General features: G+C 53.3%; 6 protein-coding genes across 6 annotated transcripts; 3 read left to right on the top strand and 3 right to left on the bottom strand.

Annotated features, from left to right (window-relative positions):
- Positions 1–228: 228 nt before the first annotated feature.
- Positions 229–3,048, bottom strand: BU26DRAFT_522593 (TFIIH basal transcription factor complex helicase-like protein subunit). The gene is made up of 2 exons (XM_033829823.1): positions 2,992–3,048; positions 229–2,801 (listed from the first exon to the last, which is right to left on the bottom strand). Exons 1-2 carry the CDS (start codon positions 3,006–3,008, stop codon positions 434–436), a joined length of 2,385 nt encoding a protein of 794 aa, XP_033679861.1. The 5' UTR covers positions 3,009–3,048; the 3' UTR covers positions 229–433.
- Positions 3,049–3,305: 257 nt separating this feature from the next.
- BU26DRAFT_434833 (uncharacterized protein) lies at positions 3,306–8,533 on the top strand (the record flags this gene model as incomplete). The annotated part of the gene is made up of 8 exons (XM_033824097.1): positions 3,306–3,596; positions 3,655–4,201; positions 4,252–6,516; positions 6,569–6,700; positions 6,751–7,036; positions 7,089–7,617; positions 7,668–7,967; positions 8,015–8,533. The coding sequence occupies 8 exons, from the start codon at positions 3,306–3,308 to the stop codon at positions 8,531–8,533; spliced, it is 4,869 nt and encodes a 1,622-aa protein (XP_033679860.1).
- Positions 8,534–8,739: 206 nt separating this feature from the next.
- Positions 8,740–10,152, top strand: BU26DRAFT_88246 (uncharacterized protein). Its single transcript, XM_033836436.1, has 3 exons — positions 8,740–9,262; positions 9,313–9,359; positions 9,414–10,152. Exons 1-3 carry the CDS (start codon positions 8,945–8,947, stop codon positions 9,913–9,915), a joined length of 867 nt encoding a protein of 288 aa, XP_033679859.1. The 5' UTR covers positions 8,740–8,944; the 3' UTR covers positions 9,916–10,152.
- Positions 10,048–11,386, bottom strand: BU26DRAFT_553949 (uncharacterized protein; the record flags this gene model as incomplete). Its single annotated transcript, XM_033832244.1, has 3 exons — positions 10,967–11,386; positions 10,441–10,819; positions 10,048–10,085 (listed from the first exon to the last, which is right to left on the bottom strand). The coding sequence occupies exons 1-3, from the start codon at positions 11,348–11,350 to the stop codon at positions 10,048–10,050; spliced, it is 801 nt and encodes a 266-aa protein (XP_033679858.1). The 5' UTR covers positions 11,351–11,386.
- Positions 11,387–11,908: 522 nt separating this feature from the next.
- On the bottom strand, positions 11,909–13,472 carry BU26DRAFT_553948 (uncharacterized protein). The gene is made up of 2 exons (XM_033832243.1): positions 12,879–13,472; positions 11,909–12,825 (listed from the first exon to the last, which is right to left on the bottom strand). The coding sequence occupies exons 1-2, from the start codon at positions 13,386–13,388 to the stop codon at positions 12,241–12,243; spliced, it is 1,095 nt and encodes a 364-aa protein (XP_033679857.1). The 5' UTR covers positions 13,389–13,472; the 3' UTR covers positions 11,909–12,240.
- Positions 13,473–13,710: 238 nt separating this feature from the next.
- On the top strand, positions 13,711–14,978 carry BU26DRAFT_608357 (uncharacterized protein). Its single transcript, XM_033835837.1, has 2 exons — positions 13,711–14,474; positions 14,529–14,978. Exons 1-2 carry the CDS (start codon positions 14,001–14,003, stop codon positions 14,865–14,867), a joined length of 813 nt encoding a protein of 270 aa, XP_033679856.1. The 5' UTR covers positions 13,711–14,000; the 3' UTR covers positions 14,868–14,978.
- Positions 14,979–15,601: the final 623 nt, after the last annotated feature.

Genomic DNA, 15,601 nt, shown 5'->3' with positions numbered 1-15,601 from the left:
CCCTCCTTCTCTTTCAGTTCACTAATTCCTCATTCACTGTCTACCTGTGTGGGGTCCCTCTGTACATGCCTTTTACCACAAGAATGGCGTCAAGAGTTCCGGGTTGTACGTATATCTTCCTTCATGGCATCTAGTAGGGCGTCATAAGCAATTCGTAGTATACGTCAGGTAATGGAAACTGTCACTGCCACTTTTATGGTGCGTAGAGCAATATAAGCATCGAGCGCTGCTTCCTACGAAGTTGGAGAGAAGTCGTTTTCTAATACAGTGATGCTACTACTAGGCAATGATCGCGCCGACATCCTTATGTACTCCAGCCTGTCCGGTATCGACCAAAAGGCCTGCACCAAGCCCAGTTACCCAAGCCAGGAACAGGATGAAAGTCCGTGCAGTCACGACAGAACGTCTGCGCAATAATAGTCCCAAGCGCGTTCTACTCGCCCACATCCGCCATGATCTCGTCCATCCCCGCGCCTCCGAACTCATCCTCATCTACCGCTACGACGGCGGCTTCCGCCCTGCCCTCTTCCAGCCTCGTCGAAGGGTTCTCCGTCCCTGAGATGGCCTCCGCTTTCTTCTTCGCCTGGTGGGACTCCAGGTCCGCCAGGCTCCAGCTCGAATGGCCTTCCTGCTCGCTTCGCGACCACGGGACCGACATTTCCTTCAAGAAGGCTTTCGCTTGCGAGACTGCTTGGTCGACGCTGAGCTTGGTGTTCTTGGTGTCGAGGGCCATCTGGATCCACTTCGGCAGCTGCGTGATCTTCTTGCCGAAGCGCTTGTCGGCCAGCACCATGATGCCGTAGTCGTCTTTGCCGCGGATGACACGGCCGAGACACTGGGCGGCGTGCCGCATGGCGTCGAAGGAGAGGAAGTCTGCCTCTTTGATGCGGTATGTTTCGCGGAGGAATTCGAGGCGCGCTTTGAGGATGCGCGATTCTGTGTACTGGTACGGGACGCCCATGCACAGCACGGTGCGGCCGTAGTGGTGGTCGAAGTCGATGCCTTCGGAGACTTTGCCACGCGCGACGCAGAGCAGCACGGCGCCGCGCCCGTTGTTGCAGGCGGTGCGGTAGGTTTCGAGGGCGAGCGAGGTTTCTTGCGCGTCGGGCGTTTCGACTAGGATGAGCTTGTATTTCCAGACGGTGTCGAGGACGCCCATGCCCTGCCACATGGAAATAATGCTCTCCATGTAGAGATAGGACGGGAAGAATACGACGACTCCGTCTGGCGTCAGTTTACAGAACTCGATCAGCAGACTGCCGAAGTTGCGAATGACTGGCATGTCGTTGCGGTGCTCGAACTGCGATGTGATCTGGTTCTGATCGCTGCCGCGGTCCACAATCATCGGAAGGAAGGTTTTCCGCGTCAGGGTCATGGTGAACGATTCTTGGACGACGGTGTTGAAGTTGAGCATGCGCGGGTACATGTCAAGAGGCGACATGGTCCCGGAAGTGACGATGACCGAGCTGAAGCGCTCGAAGACGGGTTTGATGGCGATAGCGGCGTCCAGACACGTGAAGTGGAGGATAGGGTTAGGGACTGTGGCGGTTGCGGACTCGAAGGGTTCCAGAATGAGGAGGAAGCCGGTTTCGTAGGTCGCGACGAGGGTGGCGAAAGTTGCGACCTCCTGCAGCGGCTGGTAGTCTTCGATATTCGTGAGTTCTAGGGTACGGACGAGCGAGGTCAGGCGCTCGGCACAGAAGCGAAGGGGCTTTCGTTCGATGAATGTGAGCTCGCGGAGATGGCTAAGAAATGATGGCGGGGTCTCTGAGATGACATGGAGAACTTTCATCCGCGTTTTTAGGTATTCGATAAATCGTTTTAGGAAGGCCACGAAATGTTCTGCTCTTCTTATATTTCCCGGCACGGCTTCTTTGAGGAGGTCGTCCGGTAATGCTGGGTTTGCCATGAATGCGTTCTCGTCTCTCGCTTCATCTGCCGCACGTAGCCCCTCGACTAACTTTGCATACTCGTTCTGCAACTTCTCGGCATCAGTGCTCTTCATCTCTGTAATCTTGCGATCCAGATTGTTCACACCACGCGTCGCTTTTCGTAATGAATCTTCTGTCAAATCGATACTCAGCGATTCGATGCACACATTGTCGATGTTGTGGGCTTCGTCGAACACGACAATGCAATCTTTCGAGAGCTCTTTAGAGACGCGCTCTGCGATCTTCGGATCGAGCAGATAGTGGTAGGAATATATAATGACATTGCAGTAAGGCATCATCCGCCGCGCCGTGAAATACGGGCATTGCTTCTGCTCCTCTCCGTACTTGAGCATGCCGTCTAGCGTCCAGACGCCGGGCGGGATCAAGTTGTGCGGTTCAAGGAGGTCGAGGTTCTCGTGGTACACGCAAAGCTCGACGTCGTCGCCCCGGTCTTTCTTCTCTTTGACAAAGCCCGCTGTCAAGCTTCGACATCGCGCGTCGACGATGGAGCCGCTCTTCTCGCGCTTAACCGACGGGTGGAGACACAGGTTCTTCCGACTCGTCAGTCCAAGGCCTCTGAACTCCTCTTCACAGCCGAGCTCTTGCGTCCGGTACCTCATGAGCGCTTTCAGCTCGGCCAGCGCCTTCTCGATCTCGGACATGGTACGCGAGCAGTAGATGAGTTTCCGCTTTTCAGGATGGAACTGCTGGTATGCTACGATGAGCGAGAGAAGCGACACAGTTTTACCTGTGCCTGAAGGCATCTCCAGCACGCAGTGGCCGCCGGCGTCCAGCGTGCGTTTGAGATCGCACATGTAGGCATACTGCTCGGGGTAGACCCTGGGATACGGGAAAAGCACCGGGAGCTCGCTAGAAAGTGTGAGCAAATAAGGCGGTATAAATTTGAAGATACGGGTTCAGTCCACCATGGGTCGAGTCTGCCACAGTTGGCCCAATATACGCTGACGGGGTCATTGTATGGGGGCAAAGGGGAGCTATGAGCCATAACTTCCGCTGTAGCTGAGAATAGAAGGAACTAGGAAAAGCTTTCATGACGTACTCTATGAAGAACTTCATCTTGATGCGCCCTCCGCCTTTGCGATGAGTTGGCGTGGAGATAGGAAGTTGTTGAAAGCTCGCGCTCATAGACAGCTGCCTTCAGATGAAGTTGGTTATTCAGCGCTAGTCCAGAGGAGGTAAGCGCAAGACCAGGGTGCGCCCCACCGCCGCCTTCCGCCCTTCTGCTTGGGTGCCGTCATCAATCCACGGCACATTTCGCTTTCGCTCCACAGCAAACTTTCGTGTACAATAATTCGACCTTCGTTTCCTCTCTTTTCTCCTTTCTTCCCCCGCGTGCCTCGACCCTCCTCCATCATGAGCAAACGCCAGGCAAAACCGCAAGCCAGCAGCGCGCGAGCTGCTTCGAGCGCGTTTGGCTCCCCCTTCGGTACCTCGTCGTCAGTAGCATTCGGTGCCAGTTCCACGCAGCTATCCTACGTGACGGAGCCCCCGGATCTCTCCTCAATATCCGATCCCAACGTGGTCGTATACTTTCGAAATCTGTCGAAGAAGGACAGCACAACAAAGGCGAAGGCGCTGGAGGACCTGCAGTCACACATCTCATCACTGAAAGAGCCGGTGGAGGAAGGTGTGCTCGAGGCATGGGTGCGTTCATTATATGGCTGTATCTATGTTCCATGTAGTAATTCAGGGTGTCCTGCAGATCAAAATGTATCCCCGTACCTCGATAGACAATGCGAAGGCCGTCCGCCAAAGTGCCCATACCCTGCACGGCCAGCTCGCTGCCGCCACTGGGAGGAGATTTGCCAGATACATGCCCAAATCAGTCGGTGCCTGGCTTTGCGGCCTATACGATAGTGATCGATCCGTGGCCGAAGCAACCCAGCACTCGCTCCGCCAGGTCTTCAACACACCCGAGAAGATACAAAATATCCGAAAGGCATACCAGCAGCCCCTCCTCGAATACTGTCGGGATGCTATAGACAAGGAGACTGCCATCACACTGAGCGATGAGCGGACTGTGAGCCCAGACGACGCGGAAGCCAAGTACAGCAGAGTAATTTCTGCGTGCATATCGCTGCTAGGCAGTCTGCTGGCGAACCTGCAGCCAGAGGATCTTTGCAAATTCCGCTCCGACTACGAGAGCCTCTTGGCGGATAAGGAACTGTGGGAGTTCGCGTCCCACAAGGATGCCTCCATTAGGCGGTCGATACACCGTTTCCTGAAGACGTGCATATCAAAGCAGCCAGGTAGACGTGCGCCAGTCCTACAGTCTTGCATTAGCTAACAATCCTCACAGAAGCAATCGAAACGAATTTGAACATCATTAGCAAATCGTACCTCTCCGCTGCGTTGAACTCAGACCAGACCAGCTCCGCCTACGACTATGTCGACGCTCTAGCAATGCTTACGGCCTCACATCCCACTATTTGGACGGATCATTATAAGAGTAAAACCCCGATTGATAGACGCCTCCGACAATTCTTGAAGAAAGGCTCCCAATCTGGTCCCCGTGAGTTCTGGGACCGTCTGCTTGATGTATTCAAATCAATCCCCAGGGAAGTATTGCCAAGCAATGCTGCAGACGCTGCAGAATTTCTCGGTTCTTTGCATGGAGGCATCTCCAGAAAAGACGAATCAAGGCTTAGCCTTGAAACCGCTTTCAATGCTTACCTTGAAATCGCTGCGTCTATCAGCAAGGCATTATCAGACGATGAGCAGCGCAAGCTTCTTAACGAACTGGTGCTGCCGATCATCGCCCAGTATCTTCGCCCCACGTCAGAAAACAGTCAATGGAACGTTCCACAAAATTCCGTGAGCCTGCATGCAAAGGCTATGAGTCTGGGCGCGATGCCTGTTATTCTCCGCGAAAAGTGGCCCGAGTACGCCCAGCAGCTTGTCAATGACATTAAAACGTCTGCGCCGGAGCAGTCGAAGGATTACGAGAGGTCGCAGAACGCCTTAGTCCAGCGAGCTACACGCTTCGCACTACTACAAGAGCAAGCCTTGCGTACAGAGGCGGCCACGTCGTTACGCTCTGTGTTTAGCCAAGCATGCTCCTTGGTTGTTTCTGAAGCCCTTTCAGTAGTGAGAAACAGGAACGGTAAACCATACGGTGCCGCGGGCGCTGTAGCGGGGCTCTTGCATCGAAATAAAGACGTTGTGCTGGCTGAGGAGCAAGCCACACGGCAACTGCAGAGCTTTGTGAACGACGATCTCCCGGAAATCATGGTATCGCCTTCGTCCAAGTATTTGGTGGACATTCTCTATTCGTTCTCAGATCTCCCGTTGTTCAAAGAGATCTTCGGCAGGACTCTCAAGGCAGTTTTAAAGGAGGATGATTCTCCAGCTAAAGCAAGAGCGCTCGAAGCCATCCTCACTTCCCCTAAGATTCCAAAGTCATTCGATCTGGCTACTTCAGACCCCGAACTGCAGGAGTATATCAAGTCCAGTGTACGTGGCTCGATTGAGGGCACATTGGAATGGGACTCATTCAATCGCCTTCTTCAATCACCATCGAAGATCCTATCCTCCGCAACGACCGACGATATACTGTCATACATTACACAGTCACTGTCGCTGGCAGAGAAAGCTCCTTACGCGCTGCAAGGTCTTCGACAAATAGTAAAGCAGAACCCATCTATGCTGAAGACCTTCCTTTCTACAGCGCAAGGATCCAACCTTCTTCGGGTTCTGCTGTTAGCTTCGGAGTCACCTCATGATGAAATCTCACAGGGTGCCGCGGCATTAAATGCCTCGATACAGACTGTCCTCTCGGCCGGAGCGGAGTCGAAGCAATCAATCTACGACTTAATTCAACAGGGGCTTGTGGAGGCGACGCAGACATCCGTCTCTGTTGAGACTTTGGTCGACCTCGCGAAGCAGCAAGTCAAGCCGGGAAGTGCATGGGAGGAAATGAAAAATGTCTTCCCCGCAGTGGGCGACTGGGACGCAGCGCTGGCACCTTTTCTCGAGACTGCTCCGGAATCTTCGCTGGCTATTACCAACCCGTTGTCCGGTGCTGTCTACCTAGTAGAACCCAAGCAACCACAGACACAAGAGGAGAAGATCCCTAGCGATGCGGACGGCTATTCTGCCGCGTACCGCATCACTCAGTATGTGACCCGGCTCTTCAAAAACACGGACCTCTTCCCTATCGAGAGAGTCCCCTCAGAGCTTCGGAACCTCTTCCTACGCAACATTGCACACACAATCCAGCTTGCGGATGACAATCTTGGTCTTGCCGGTGCAAATGGGCTTTGGGCGGACTATAACCTGGATGCGGAAGCGGACGCTATCTCGTTCATGTCTGATGCACAACCCTTTGTCACCCAAGAGCTGAAGCGCCTGCAAACGGCATGGTCAAGCTCTGATACGAACAGCTCGTTGTTGGTCTGGGCTACTGAATTGCTATCGAAAGTGGAACCAGATACCTCGGCACGAGCTTATCATTCGGCTCGAACTTACAGTGTTCTTGTTGCGGATGCCATTGAGATTTGCGGTTGGAAAAATTCGGAAACGGCGCAGCTCCAGGATATCATGAAGACTCTTCGTAAAAGCAAGGGTAAGATTGACCTTTTGATTCACCCATATCTCCGCTGACTTTGTGGATGTAGAGATCTTCCCTCTCGTGGGGTTTCTCAACGCATTCAAAGAACCGTTGGCTGCTTCCAAGTCCTGTGAGAGGATGTGCAATGAGCTAGTCGCAGACCTCACCGGACTCGATGTCGAGAAGAAGCCCGGCGTAGGTACGTAACTCTGTAGCATCCCCCATTTTGCATCGCTGACGCCGTATTAGGGCTCCGACAGCTAGTTCTCCTTAACACCCTCATCTACGGCCAAGAAGATATAGCGCAGACTATCGCTAAACAGCGGCTGATCTTCTTCGTCAAGCACATTATGCCTTGGTTACAGAATGCTAACTGCGCTTTGCCGCTTCGAGCTGAAGTTTGCCGTGCACTGACAACGCTCCTTCCGTTAATGGGTGATATCTATGGGGAGCACTGGGGCGACATCTTGAAAATCCTGGCCGAGAGCTGGTCGGTCACTCAAGAGCTTGAACGGAACGAGTCGGGGATGGATAGGTATGCATCAATGTTGACTTAAGGATTCGGTATAGTGCTAACCATATGACAGTCCGATACCATTCATCCACGCTTCATTAAAGCTTTACGCTCAGCTACGTACCTTGACTCAGACAGAGGATCCGAACGACGATCTCCTCGATGCTTGGAAGGAAACAGAGCAAGCAGTAGCCGCCGGACTCGTCAATCTGCTCAAGCACTCGCAGCACTTTCCAGATGAATTCCATCAACCATTGAAGATGGTCAACGACGTTCTCGCCAGGCAAATCGCCAGAATACCACTCAAGCACCTTGAGTCTACGGATGAGCTGTTCCCACTTCTCTATGTAGAGTCGCAGCCGGTCCAACAGACGGCCTTCGATATCCTGCACAAACAGATCCCCGCCACACAAGAGCAGATTTCGATCGATGCTGCACTTGAGAAGACTACGGCGCGACTGCCTGAGGAATTGCTGTCTCTGATCCTAGAGGCACCAACGGTTGCAGCGCTGGCAGAAGCGAACTTCGAGCGAAATGTACCACTCCCGCTACGAGGCTACATGCTAAGTTGGCTGCTTGTCTTCGATCACCTGGAACACGCCGTAAGTTGACTATGAATCGCCCTCCTCTTCATTTGCTAATGACTGCACAGTCTTTCAAAGTCAAGAACGATTACGTCGAGCATATCAAAGAAGGGGAATATCTTTCCGGCCTGCTCGACTTCACATTCGACTTTCTGGGTCATGCGCACAACAGGCCGGTGGATGTGTCCAAGCTAGACATTACCAGTTACATACCGGATATGGAACCTCCCAAGCGAGACGCGCAATGGCTGCTTACTCATCTATACTACCTTTGCCTGCGCCATGTCCCGTCACTTACCAAGTCTTGGTACATCGACTGCAAGTCGCGTCCGATTGTAGTCACTCTGGAGCCATGGACAGAGAAATTCGTAAGCCCGCCTATCCACCTCTTTAGACATCACTAACGCTCTCCCAGATATCGCCGCCGGTCATTGCGGCGGCCCTCCAGTCCGTGCAGGAATGGGGCGACGCGCAAGCCGTCGCCGAGCCTGACGCGCCATTCAGTATCAAAGTCGCTCCACGCGCACAAGAAATCACCGCCTCCTACACCGTCGACGAGCAAACCATGGCAATGCGCATCTCGCTCCCTCCCGCGTTCCCATTGGCCAACGCCCGCATTGAGGGCATCAACCGCGTCGCAGTCAACGAGCAGAAGTGGCAGTCCTGGATGCGCACCTCACTTGGCGCCATTACCATCTTCAACGGCAGCTTGATTGACGCCCTGACGACGTTCAAGCGCAACGTCGATGGTGCGATGAAGGGACAGACCGAATGCGCTATTTGCTACAGCATCGTGGGCAGCGACAGGAAGCTGCCGGATAAGAGGTGTCAGACTTGTAAGAATTTGTTTCATGGGACATGTCTGTTCAAGTGGTTTAGGACGAGTGGGAGTAGCTCGTGCCCACTTTGCAGAAATCCGTTCAATTATGGGTGAGGGAGGAGCATAGAGGAGAAGGGTTTATCTGGATAATGGTCTAGTGGAATGTTCGGGCTTGAAAAATAGAGGTGCAAAATTAGGCTGGTATTGCCTGAGGCTGTCGCCTCTTCCAAAGGGCTTCGCGATGGAATTGAAGGGGAGTGGCAGGGCGACATGTTTCCCCGGTCATCGACTGTTTACGATCGGACAATTACAGGACCCGATTCAGCGAAGTGACGTAGGTCTCGAGCGGTGACGGAAGGAACTCTCGGTCGTGACTTCCACCACCGCTATGCCCGCGCCCGAAAATCTCTTCTCAACGAAACATTCTCTTCTCCCAGCCTTCTTTTCCCCTCCAGATCACGCTCCACGGCGACGCTCCAAGGCAACTCCACGACACAATCCCAAGGACCACGCTCACTCTACATCATGGTGCCCATCGCCAAAGCCCTCGCGGCCGTCATCGCGGCCATCGCCACACCTGCCATGGGTGCGCCTTCCCATGCCATTGCACGCGCTGGTGCTGCTGCCACTCTCCTTGACAAGCCTACCGTCAACCCCCCGGTGACGAACCTCGATGAGTACCTCCTTCGGCAGCTCATGTACGCGAAGCCCGAGATCACCCCGTGGGCCTGTGATCTGGGGAAGCCGAACGGTTGCTTCGTCAGCACGTACTGTAAGGACATATTCTTGAAGGAGAATCACAGCCTGAAGTATATCGACATGTTCGACGTCATGTACGAGGATGTATGTTACCATGTTCTGGAAACCCGACGGCGTTAGGCTGACAATGACAGTGCGATCGTCCGTGGATGATGTGCCAACACAAGACCGCTCCCTTCCAGTAAGTTTCACAGATGTGCCATCCGAGGCACAGAGCATATGCTAATGGGCAAAGGCGAAACGTCACAGCCGAGTACTTCGCCCGCATCCCCGTCGGCATGCGCAAATGGGTGCGCCACGTCGTCGCTTTGCCTGCAGACAACCACGGCGGCTCAGACGCCATATACGACGGGGACAACATTATCATCAAGGGCTATCCCTCTCTGCATGACATCATCGCCGCCGTCGCACGGGCCGTCGCCGTCCATGGCTATGCGCGCTACGGACCGTTCTGGAAGACTTACGAATGGGAGGAAGCCTACAACTTGGACTCGGCTGTGTTAAATTCGTTTTCGCAGCAGAGCCAGGAGGAGAACCTCAAGCAGATGACGGTGCTTTCCCTCTATGGCGCGCAAAACCCGAACCTAGTATCCAATCGCGTGCCAGAGTTCCACAAAGTAATCAATATGTATAACGCGATTCAAGGGGCCGCGAGGGAGAATACTTTTACTGTGGTTAAGGGTTGGAATTGTCCGGAGCGATTGATGGATTCCGACGTTGAGCCGCTGGAGACATAAGTGAAGGGCTCCAACACACCCGCTTATGGGCCACGCGAGGGTGTCAGCCAACCGGCTTTTCATAAGCTTCAGTAACTATATTCAGTAGAAACGAGACCGGAGGTTCTGCTGGATACGTCTCACATTCGGCATTTAGGGGTGGCATGGATAGTAGGAGCGGAATCTGATTCCTGCGGCAGGTTTCCAGATACAGCATGAAGCTCCTACAGACTTAGCCAGAAAAGGCTCATCTCAGGTCTAAGACCCTTTTCCCCTTTCCTGCCTAGTTTCCTTTTTGTTTTCGCAACGATGGACGCAACAGACTCGTCCCGGGTGACTCTTCCTGTAAACGTCCTTTCGATCCCAGCCCGGTGCCCCCCAGATTCGCCCGCCTTGCCCTAATCCATGCCGACGCTCGTGAGTTCCTCCCGCGGCTATGGCCCGAACGTCACTAGAACCGGCCTTTTTGCTTCTTCCCTATTATTCCATGGACGTCAGCATACGCATCTCTCATCTCGTCCCTTCACGGACACTCCCCCAACGTACCTTTCGCATAGTACAGAAAGCAGAAGAGCAGTAGCACAACGCTGATACTCTCCAGCGCTACCTTGATCCCGTCGGTAGCCGGGAAGAGAGGCGCGGCTGTAGCCTGAGCATCGGTCTGCGCGACTTGGGTGGGGTTTGCTGGGCCTGTGGACGAAGGTTTGGAAGGCGGGGCCTCGCTTGGTGGCGGGGGCGGCTCGACGAAGAGGCCCGGTGCGGCGTCGTAGGGCGAGTGCGCGGCGTGCGGTGCCATTGCTGAGGTAGGGCGGTGGGATGTGGGAGTTTGAGGAGAGAGGGTGGAGGTGACGAAGGTTTGGGATTTGAGGCCTCGGCGTGGAGAGGTCGTGGGAGGAAGGGTTCGTTGCCGCCGAGGCTGTGTTGGCTAATCTTAATCCGTATTGGGGTTCACGGTGAATGGGACTCGAGATTGACTTGACGTAGACGCGGACGCGGACGCACACGCCTCCGACTCAGGCTCCAATCCGCGCCCACCCTTGCCTTTCACTCTCTTCCAATTCCTACTTCACACAACAACGAGTTCCGGCAGATCATCGTCATGCTGCCGTCCAGCAGTCCTTCCATTCTTCCCTTTCCCCCACGGCAGCGTGCTGTTCGGGGCTTCTAGTTCCCCCGTCTGTTGTGGCGCGCTGCTTCCCTCCATCTCGGCGACTTCGACTTTGTCTTTCTCTTTGCCCGGGATGTTCGAGTTCGGCGGCGAGATAACGGGGTGTTTACGCTCCTTGTACAGCATGTATCCCGCGTAGAGGAATACGAGGATGGGCACGCTGATTGCGAGGCCGATAGCTGCGCTCGTGGGGAAGGCTGGGGGAGGGTTTGGCGGAGAGTGAGGGGCGCTGGAGCTAGAGGGCGAGGTGCTAGTTGCGCGGAAATGGGAAGTTTGGGGTTGGGACATGGTGGGTGGGGTTACTGGTAGGTTGGTGGGTGGATGATGTTGCGTTGCGTGGAAGAGACGGAACGGAAGGAGTGATAAAGCTTCTCTTGAGCGAGCGGGATGGGAGCGGGGAACCAAGGGAAAGAAAATGCAGTACGCCACAAATGTTACAAGGCTAGGTAACGTGAACCTATTACTATCTATCAAAGTAAATAGTCTTACCTTTAGCTTAGTTCTTTATTATATGTAGATAGTAAGATCTCTATTTAATAATCTTATAGTAAAATATAAACATACTAAATCTATATTATTCTTGTACGCGAGTTACTATAGATTATTTTACTCTAGCTATAGTATGCACGTTTATTGCCAGAAGCGTATCTCTGTTGGACTCTAGACTAAGGCCTATACGATAAGGCTTGTATTCAGTTGTCTCTTCTCCTCTATTCTCATCCTCGCCTCGTTCTCGCCCTCTTCATCCCCGTAGTCGTATGGCAAAACGGATGGGCACACGGTGGAACCTTCTCCTCCCTTGGGAGGAAACGAGGATGACACGGGACCCTTGGTTTCTTTAATCGTAATTTAACAACCCCGTAAAATTACTACATAGTCACCTTGTGCGTTACTAACGCAAATTATTGAGCCCTCATCGTTCCGGACCCACGAAAGTTTTACCCAGCCTTTGGCCTTCAACGCACGCACATGATCTTCCCTGTAAACGCTCCAATTTCTAACCAGTGCCTTCCGTCTTGTTCAATCGGATAGCAGTATACCCCGAGAAATTACCAGTGCCCCGCAATGAGCGAACCCAGGAAAAAGAGTAATACAGGCATCGAGAAGATGAAACGCCGCCCATGAGCAAATTTCCCTAGCGTATTCAGCATTCTCCTTTGAGAAGATTACCGAACATTTCAAGCTCCATCCTCTTGATTATATCTCTGATAGATTTCCAGTGTTTCCGTCCTCTCACTACGCTCCATAACAAGTTGACCTTGTTTCCCTCTTCCGCCAGCTCGCTCTCGGCTCTGTTCGTTCCAGCCATTGTCCTCCCGTATGGCTACATTTTCCAGTTGTGCCCCGACTTCGCTATCATCACCACTAGCCGTAATAGAAGCGAATTGCGTTTCGTTCCGGTCGTCGCCCTCTCGTGCGTCTGAATCTGTTGGTTGTTCTCCGCTTTGGGTGTCGTCAACTCTGATTGTAAAATACGGCGACTGCGTTTCGCTTTCGGTGATCTCCTCGCGGGCCGTCGAGTGCATTGACTGAGTTTCACTCCGGCTGTGGTTCTCCCTCACCGTGGCTTCGCCTCTCATCATTATTCGAACAGCCTCTGAGTCCGCCTGCTCCGCCGTGAAAGCTATGACCTTCGCTCCCTCACCAATAATGGGCCCATTTACTGTCACGTCGGCATCTTCCGAACCATTCTGGCCCCATCCAGTGCCGACCACTGCCCTCGATGACTGCGCTACTTCTCCAAAGGTGAGCCTGATCTGCCGCTAATATGGGGTTAGTGAGTACGCTTAAAAGAGGAGTCACAATTATTGCTTACCCTGCAAGTACCGCTACGGCCGGAACCGTTTACGAAGTTTCGGGCTGCCATTGTCTTCTCTTGTATTGTATGAATGATTTCGCTCTGGGTTCGATTGGAGTTTGCGAGCATCTCTTGAGAAAGAGCCAGATGTAGGATTCCGGTCTTCACCCGCAACGTCTTAAAGGTTTTGGACAGCGCAGGACTGACCCCGATTGACCCCCAGCGGATTCCAAGGAAACCTTGTTTTTGGGTACGCGAGATATACGATAGGGCTGACTGGGCGATTTCGGTAAGCTCAAGTATTAGCGCTGCAATGTGCTCGGGCTGCCGGTACTGCTGCTGTGCAGCTGGTTCTTCCGCTTGGATTCGTTCGATGATGTTAAGCAGGTGGCTTATATTCGACTCGTATTCTCGGACGGCGGCTGGGCCCTCTCGAACCGCTTCATAAAGCTTGGCGATGACCTGGACTGCAGAGCCGCTGTAGATAATCAGTTGACTGATAGCTGCGACTGTGCCGACACTTTCCATGCCCCGCTTCCATACCGCGATAAAGGGGTATGAAAGAGGGCTGAAAAGACGTTTGAAGCAGCCATGGTAATAAAGCAAGTCTCTGTGGCTGGCTGCCTGTACGCCGTACGTATCTCTGTCTGCCTTATTACGCGCCGATTGGTGTCGGGTTTAGGCGGTGTGGTGCTCCACCAATGTCACACAGCATACAGGCTCGTGCATGTTGCCTTGGAAATCAGCCCAGGGACAATTCCGGTCAACGCTACCAGGTCAGCAAGGGCAAAGAGCCGCCAAATAAAGTTTCCAAAATCTTGCCTTGGAGATTTCAGGCCCACAGCGAGGCCTTTTACGAGATTGAGCCCCTCATAAATGAGGCTGGCAGTATGCCGCTCCAGCAGAGTGCCGAGCATGCTCATGTTCGTGGGGGTACCACCGTTATTTGGAGGCACTCAGGGGCTCTCTTTAAGGATTCAACGTGTCGAGCGATATTCAACGTTTGCAGGAGTTTTGGGGCCCAGGCAAGTGGTTCCAGCGATTGGGGTCGTTGACCTTCACAGCCTTCGGATATTTGAATACCCTCTCGGAGCATTTCTCGGACACTTGCCTTTATAAGGCGATTTCTCTCTGGCAAAGATGGCTTCGACAGACGGGCGACCCCTACGAGACCTTATACTCGGCTGTGACCTCAGCGGGTCTCAATCGTCCATGAACGCCGCGAACTCTCGTTCGAACAACACGGACTCAAACAACACGGAGCAAAACGTCGAAACCAAGGAGTCGAGCACCCTGCAGCAGACCAATCTCAACAGAAGTCTGTTTTCCACGACTAATAGTTTGTCGAGTGGAGTAACGTTAACGCACTCAATCATTTTTGTCGAGAACCGTGCTATCCCTAGCCGTCCAGAGGAGCGCGAACCGGATCGACTTCCATCTACCGTCGTACGAGCCACTGGCAGTCCTGAGACCAGAAGGCGGAGATTGTGGGTCTGTCTCGCTGTTGTCGGTATTCTTCTCATAGCAGCTGCCGCAATTGTGCCCACAGTCGTCCTCACGCAACGATCCGAGTCGAGCAAGGACAGTTCCGCGGGCACTGCCTTAACAAGCTCTGTAAGCTCCTTGCTCACCGTCTTCGTTCATGGCTAATATAATGAACCCTGGCAGACTTTCCCGCTCAGCTTCATTGACGCTTTGTCGACGGGCATCGTCTCTACTCTCTCTACCCTCATCGATTTATCTACTCCGAAAGAAACTCCTTTTCCGACAACGAGCCTGCAACCTGCTACCAGGACTACTTCTGTCCCAGGAAGTACGGAAGCGTCTCCTCCCCCCTCGCAAGACACTACACCACCCAAAACGCAACAGGCAAAAATCGCCGCCGGCCAAACATGCACCCGCGACAGCGAGTGCCAGGAGCCAAACATATGCCGCACTGTTGGCAGCTCAGCATTCTGTTGCGATAGTACCATTTGGGGCTGCCCCGGTTATCCATGTACGAACTGATAATATTAGTTACTTCCACAAGCTTTTCTGGATAAAGGGCCTCCGCGAGTTGGTGTAGATTATATGCACTTGTATCTGTAGTTGTTGTAGAAAATATACATTTGTATGCGTAGTTGGTGTATATACATCACATGAAGCCGTTCCATTCAACAATATCGTGTTCGAGATGGAATCGCGCGGTCTTCGGGACTGGTGGGACAGATGAGCTGGCGCCCTCTACCTAACTAGTAGTGCGAAATCCGCTCCACAACTTTGGGTAAATCGGTGGTTCTTACAGTAGGGAACATTAATAGGATTAATAAGGGCTTCTGCGTCGGGATATCTTCTAAAGGCGCGTTGAGTTGTGAATGGCACCGGCGAGGCTGGCGCTTAAGCTTGTGCTTGTACGACAGTGGCGCCGAGTGAGAAATTCGTGGGGCGGCAGATAATAGGCTCATCTCGCATTTGAGGGCTAGTGGCTATCTACTTTCCCTTCTTCGCGTCTTGCAAGGCTCTGGAATTGGTATGGATAAGGCGGAACTGGGCTCGGGACGGCGAGGCTGACGATGAGGCTTGCCAGGCGTGTGAGGGGGTTTCTGTGGAGGAGGTTGGACGAAATGTCTCCAAGGTTACTTTCTTGCTTGCGCGATAGATAGCAGGTTGGAAGCCTCCAGAATACTGTTTACCTAGCTAGAGCCACGCGCTACCTTTGGAGCATGCGCTTGATATATCTTTGTCTGTGAGTTCCCGCTTCC

This window comes from Trematosphaeria pertusa, assembly GCF_010094035.1.
Source record: "Trematosphaeria pertusa strain CBS 122368 unplaced genomic scaffold BU26scaffold_14, whole genome shotgun sequence".
Taxonomy (NCBI): domain Eukaryota; kingdom Fungi; phylum Ascomycota; class Dothideomycetes; order Pleosporales; family Trematosphaeriaceae; genus Trematosphaeria; species Trematosphaeria pertusa.
This window is presented reverse-complemented; position numbering and strand designations above follow the sequence as displayed.